The sequence below is a fragment of the Raphanus sativus genome, chromosome 7 (genome assembly GCF_000801105.2).
Source record: "Raphanus sativus cultivar WK10039 chromosome 7, ASM80110v3, whole genome shotgun sequence".
NCBI lineage: Eukaryota > Viridiplantae > Streptophyta > Magnoliopsida > Brassicales > Brassicaceae > Raphanus > Raphanus sativus.
Genome location: NC_079517.1, coordinates 11,924,599 through 11,931,068, shown reverse-complemented (window position 1 = coordinate 11,931,068; position 6,470 = coordinate 11,924,599). Strand labels below are relative to the sequence as shown.

At 35.1% G+C, this 6,470-nt stretch overlaps 2 protein-coding genes across 3 annotated transcripts in view; both read left to right on the top strand.

Moving 5' to 3' along the window:
• The first annotated feature begins 966 nt into the window (after nucleotides 1–966).
• LOC108817352 (RING-H2 finger protein ATL11-like) lies at nucleotides 967–2,596 on the top strand. The gene is made up of 2 exons (XM_056990759.1): nucleotides 967–1,108; nucleotides 1,206–2,596. Exon 2 carries the CDS (start codon nucleotides 1,266–1,268, stop codon nucleotides 2,472–2,474), a length of 1,209 nt encoding a protein of 402 aa, XP_056846739.1. The 5' UTR covers nucleotides 967–1,108; nucleotides 1,206–1,265; the 3' UTR covers nucleotides 2,475–2,596.
• Nucleotides 2,597–4,512: 1,916 nt separating this feature from the next.
• The window catches only part of LOC108817353 (uncharacterized), a 36,872-nt gene continuing 34,914 nt past the window's right edge, over nucleotides 4,513–6,470 (top strand). The window contains exons 1-9 of one of the 2 annotated variants that reach the window (XM_056990665.1): nucleotides 4,564–4,683; nucleotides 4,837–4,975; nucleotides 5,088–5,232; nucleotides 5,333–5,460; nucleotides 5,564–5,635; nucleotides 5,720–5,828; nucleotides 5,917–6,014; nucleotides 6,137–6,178; nucleotides 6,250–6,461. In XM_056990665.1, coding sequence (XP_056846645.1) covers nucleotides 4,865–4,975; nucleotides 5,088–5,232; nucleotides 5,333–5,460; nucleotides 5,564–5,635; nucleotides 5,720–5,828; nucleotides 5,917–6,014; nucleotides 6,137–6,178; nucleotides 6,250–6,461 — 917 coding nt within the window. In that variant the 5' untranslated portion in view covers nucleotides 4,564–4,683; nucleotides 4,837–4,864. Of the gene's footprint in view, nucleotides 4,684–4,836; nucleotides 4,976–5,087; nucleotides 5,233–5,332; nucleotides 5,461–5,563; nucleotides 5,636–5,719; nucleotides 5,829–5,916; nucleotides 6,015–6,136; nucleotides 6,179–6,249; nucleotides 6,462–6,470 lie in introns of both variants that reach the window. The other variant, XM_018588006.2, reaches the window with a different exon arrangement.

Sequence of the window (6,470 nt, the reverse complement as noted above, 5' to 3'; positions counted from 1 at the left end):
ATAGATAGCTTGTAGATAAATCATCTCAAAACTCTTATGTGGAATAAATTTTTGGATCATTGATTTAGCTTTGATTTAATATATTATTAGATTAGATATTGGCTTAATTCAGTATTTAATATAAAAATTTTGGATTTTAATATTTTAATATATAAATTTTAAATTAAATATTATAAAAAATCTATTTTTATTTTTAATTATTTTCATATTTTTTATTTTTTTATATTTGATCGTGAATTATCTCATTTAACTTACGATTTAGATAATATGAGTTCAAATTTATATATGAAACTTATATAATAAATAAGTTGAGCTGAATTAATTCATGAAAGACATGAGATCATTATGAGCTCAGCTGAATTGAACGGATTAACTCATTTGACACCCCTACCAGTAGAGTTAATTGTATAAGAACATAACCTCTAATTGGATAATGACGTGACGACGACACGGGATGGAGAACGATGCAAAGCCAAATTAGTGATCACATAGTTTATTTTGTTAGTCAACGTGCAACTTTGTTCGTGCGCGATTGCGTTATAAACCCATGATGCAAAATGCATATGCGCAAAACTCAAGTTCAAAAATCATATTTAACCAAAGAACCACCATCTCACACGACCACTGGTTTTTAGAGGTTAACATTGTTTCTATACAACAAAATCTTTGTAAGAAAAATAATTATTATTTGAAATTTGATGTGGACGGACTACTGACATTAAAGTAGTTAAAAAAAAAAGTTTATCACTCATATGGTTCGTGTTAAATTTTAAAATGCGAAACAAAAAAAACATTAGCTTTAAAATGGGATAAGCCTGAAATGCTTTGGAAAATAGAATTATACAATTACAAACCGGACCTTTACACAACCAGAACATTAACAAATGTTGGTCATATTTGTACTAACCGGTTGCTCCATTGATAAATACATCCCAACTTATTGATGGAAAAATCACAATCATATCATATACTTTATACGAAAATGTTATATCTAACATATTAATTAGCTATGATGCAACATCTTCTAAATAGAGCAATTGTTAAACCTTCAAAGTCAACCTACCAACCACAAATGCCCTTTGTAACCATTGAGCAACCCCAAATCGCAGTTTCTCTTCTTCTTTTTTCCCTCTCCTTTATTTTTTATGATCTTATCATATAATTTCCTTTGAGTCACACCGATTAATATTTCTCTGTCCTTCCAGAATAAAAACATAGGCGCGTTGCATGGACCAGAGAGCCAAACCGGGTAAAGCTTGGTCCTCATGAACACCCTAAGTAAAATCATCCTCAGCCGTTCAATCATTGGTCATCATCATCATGGTTCAAGTGTACGGCTACTTCTCTTTCTCGTGCTCTTCTCATTGCAAGTTTCAGCTGAAACTAACAACGGTTCAGATATGTATGGAGAAAGCTCTCGGTTCGACCCAACCATGGCAATACTCATGATCGTCCTGGTCAGCGTCTTTTTCGCTCTCGGGTTTTTCTCCATCTATATCCGTAGGTTTCTTGAACGATGCATGGGCAGCAACAACCAACACCCCCTCGATGTCGGCGGCAACTGGCTTTCCCTGAGCCGTCCACGGGCTCGTGGACTCGACGCGTCGGTCGTTGAGACATTTCCGACGTTCCGATACTCAACGGTGAAGACGCTCAAGATTGGCAAAGAAGCCCTTGAGTGTCCTGTTTGCTTAAACGAGTTCGAAGACGATGAAACGCTGCGTTTGATTCCTAAATGTTGCCACGTGTTCCATCCTGGTTGTGTAGACGCTTGGCTACGGTCTCATGCCACATGTCCTCTCTGCCGCGCCGATCTCGTCCCTGTACCGGGTGAATCTGCTGTTTCTGTCCAGATACCCGGTTTAGCCGATAATGCTCCCGGTTCTGATTCAACCGGTAACCGCACGATGGTTTTGAGTTCTCCGGATGCGAGGCTAATCAACTCGGTGGCGTTGACCGGTAACCAGAGTATGCGTAGGTCTCTGTCTACTGGATGGAATTTAGCCGGACTATTCACCAATTCTGACTCGACCGGTCAACATGCAGAGAATCTTGACCGGTTCACGCTAAGGTTACCGCAAAACATTCACAGTAATCTCGTGAACCCAAACCTTTCAAAAAGCCACGTAGCGTTACCTCAGGTGATGAGTTCAGCGAGAGGGTACAGAACCGGTGGACTAGAGACTGATCGAAACTATTTCTACTATGAACGGTTTGATGACCAAGATGGCCAGTTAGACCGTAGACCATTCTCCATAACACCTCCGTACCGGACATGTTCAATCAATACGTCTCCATGTGGCAGTGGTGACCAGGTGCGTGCCGGTACACCCAAGGGTTTGCTTCTAGCGATGAAATCACCGTTTGATCGGTTGTTTCTTGGAAAGAACAACATCGGTGAACGTTCAATGAACAACAACATCGGTGAACGTTCGTCGGATCACCTTCGCTCCGGCGATGCTAGCCCTGTGTAGACAAAGTTGTGTAATAATTGTTTATTTGAGAAAGTCTTTAACTTGTACATATTTAATTTTTACTCTCGCATTCTGCATTTTCAGTTTTAATAATGGAACAAAGTCTCTATTTGTTCTTTATTTTCTTTCTGGGGTGTCTATATTTAAAAAGGTAAAACAGTTCGTCAGTGACTAGAATACAAAAACACAATTAGTATGTGGCTAATGTTTTGGTTGGCTGGAATGGGACTTCTCATGTAGAGTCTATAAGCCAAAAACTGATCATGTAAGTCAAATAGCATAAAACACAGTCAGTATGTGGTATAGTGGTTTTCTTAAATGTGTTATGATAAAGATTACAACACTAAACCAGCGGGGTTGGCCTGGTGGTGTTGAGGGAGCTTCGGCCCCAATACGCACCCGGGTTCGAACCGCTGGCCAGACAATTGGGGTATCTAATTCCCTATAATACCAAATGGTCCGTCTCGTGCCGAGGGGTTGTCCCCTGGGGGTGGAAGTCTCTCCAGGTTAATCAAAAAAAAAAAAAGATTACAACACTATCGCTACACTACAAACATAACCAGGTTCTCGGCTCCTAAATGTGTAAGAATTAACATACATAAAATTCTAAATTGTCAAAAACAAAAATTTTATTAAACTTTTAATTAAATTCTGGACTTGCCTTGAATCTACAAACCTTAGGTTAATGATGCCCTGGAAACTAGAAACACTAATTTTTCATGTGCATTTAAATTATTTCTAATATATTTTATAATTTTAAACAGAATAACTCTAAATACATAAATGATATTTTCGAACAAATAAGCAGAAAATAGAAATTTCCAATTCAGGGTTACAAAAAGAGGTGAATTGACAAAAAAAAAAGTAATCTCCAATTAGAGTCAAAATATAGTACTCCAGTATGTTAGAGTGTCCTAAGAATAAGTTTGTTTCAACTTAAAGAGATATATTTCGTTTACCAAAAAATAAAGGGAAAATAGTTTTTTAGGCCAATAAAATGATAAGTATGTTCTATTAGGCTAATCTCATATACTTTATGTTATTATTAGCATTTTCAAAATGGCAAGACTATCCTTAATTTTAATTAAAATTCGAAATTACAATTAACAAAAAAAATTATTAAATATTAAAATCTAATTTTAATTAAAATAATAAAAAAATCCAAAAAGGTTTTTAAAATCTCTTTTTTTTTCTTCTTTTTTTCTAAAATCACATTTTTTCTAAATTGATTTTTTTCTGAATCGATTTTTTTTAAATCACGTTTTTTTCTTTTCTAAATCGATCATTTTTTAAATCACATTTTTTAAATCGAGTTTTTTTTAAGAAATAAATAAAATCAAATTAATAAAAATAAGGAAACTGAATATTTCTAAATATTTTCTTAAATTTTTCAGAATTGATTATTTTTATCCATAAAATATGTATTCTACTATATGTAGAATACATCAAACATATTTGAAATCAATTTCTACTAGTTTTAAATTTACAGTAAATGTGTAGATTCTGATTTCTACAGTTTTTAGATTTATAGTAATGTGTATATTTTAATTTCTACAAATTTTAGAATAATAGGTTAAACGCAAAATGTGTTTTCCAAATATTTTTAGATTATTATTATTTACGTAGAATATATATTATAAACATAGTAGATCCTACGAAAAAAGTAGATTTTATGTTCTACTTCGTAGAATGTTAATTCTAATTTCTGTAAAACAGAATATGAAATTATGATTTAAACATTTTTATAACTGAAAAGAAATATCACTAAGTTGATACATGTATTTCATCACTACTTACTATTTTTCCAATTTTTTTTGTTTGTAAGACTATCTATTTTATTTATTTTCTAAAATACTAAAAAGTATTAAAAATGGTACAAAATAGAAATTAGTCTAATATGACATATTTACCATTTTTGGCCTAAATTAGAATACAAATCCTTTTTGACAAAAAATGTAAACCTTTTTTTTTGGTTTTGAAAAAGCTGAAATAGAGGGGGTTTAACATAATGGAAATGAAAAGCTGGGGCTAAACAGCAATAACTATTTTACACGAGAAACATATGAAAATTCTGTAAAGTTGGATTCAAGTAAAACGGAAGAATGTGATGGGAGTGGCGACGAAGACGATGTATCGTATCGCCAACGCCAAGACTGCGTTTCGAAACAAAAACTCTACTCTCGCTACGCTCCTCTTCTACTCTCCTCAGGTTTCAATTTCCAGGTGATATATCACAACTCATCCTCTGTTGTTCCATGAAACTTCTCAGTCTCTTGCGCGTGATTGCTAGATCTCTGTATCTTCTTGTTAATCACTCAAAACTGCACTTTTTTCTTCTTCTTCTTCTATTGTTGTTGGTTAGCCAAAATGAACTAGTTAAACCCAAGACAATGGTTGAGAAAGAAGACAAGAAAGTAACTCGTGTTCTGTTTTGCGGCCCTCACTTTCCCGATTCCTACAACTTCACTAGAGATTACTTGCAGCCTTACCCTTTTATCCAGGTTTAAAAAAAAAAAAAAAAATTCTTCTACCAATTACTAAAGTTCTCAACTTTAGATTAGTAGTTCCTGTTGTGTTTGAGATGATGTTACTGTCTTTTTCTTGTTCATATAGGCAGATGTTGCCCATCTTCGTGATGTTCCTCAAGTTATAAAGAACTATGATATATGTGTGACTATGTTGATGCAAATGGATTCATATGTTATCTCTCGTGCCAGCAACATGAAGCTTCTTATGCAGTTCGGTGTTGGTCTCGACGGTATTTGATTTATATTCATCCAAAGAGCATCACTGCACCTCAATTAAAGAAAGCGACGGTTCACTTACATTTTTTTGTTCATGTAATTTATATGTAAAAGGTGTTGACATTGATGCTGCTACTAAACATGGGATCAAGGTCGCTAGAATCCCCAGTGAGGGTAACGGAAACGCAGTCTCTTGTTCTGAAATGGCTATTTACCTAATGCTTGGCCTCCTTAAGAAACAGGTTGCTTTAATTTTTTTTTTTCATTTTTTCTGTGTGGCTATATTAGTATAGCTCTCACTCTCGCCAAGTAAAGGTTGCTTTATCCATTTATATTTTATTGCAGAACGAAATGAAGATGTCTGTGCAAAGCAGATTTCTTGGACAGCCGACCGGTGGAACGCTTCTCGGTAAAACTGTGAGTCTCAGTGTGATTCTACATCTGCTTTTTATTATCTTTGAGTCCCTTATGAAAGTTTTGTGTATGATATCTATTGTGTAGGTGTTTATCTTGGGGTATGGTAACATTGGAATAGAGCTGGCTAAACGGTTGAAGCCGTTTGGGTCTAGAGTGATAGCTACCAAAAGAAGCTGGCCTGTGGACTCAGACTGTATGGTCTCTCTGTTTATTCCTCTTTTTGCTTTGACAATACTCATCATGAGGAAGTTCTAGTAACTTGTTAACTTTATAATCTTCAGCCAGTCTAGTTGATGAGAAAGGTAGCCATGAAGATATTTACACATTCGCTAGCAAAGCAGATATAGTCGTTGTGTGCTTGAGGCTGAGCAAAGAAACGGTAACATCAACTTCTTCTTCATTATATATGCAAAGAGATATCTTTTGGTTGTGAAACTGAAACCACTTGGCTTATATATACATTGGTCTGTGTAACTGATAGTTTAAACATGGTTATCTCAGGCTGAAATCGTGGACAAGAAGTTCATATCTTCAATGAAAAAGGTAGATTAGATTATTCAGACATGTGTGATTTATACAAGAGTTTGTGATGATATATCTTTGGTTTGTTACAGGGTGCTCTTCTTGTAAATATTGCTAGAGGCGGTCTGGTCAACTACGAATCAGCTTACCAGAGTCTGGAATCCGGTCATCTTGGAGGCCTAGGGACTGACGTGGCGTGGTCTGAGCCGTTTGATCCAAATGATCCGATCTTGAAGTTTAAAAACGTAATCATGACCCTCATGTCGCTGGAGTTACTGAGTATTCATATAGGTCCATGGCCAAGGTATAAACT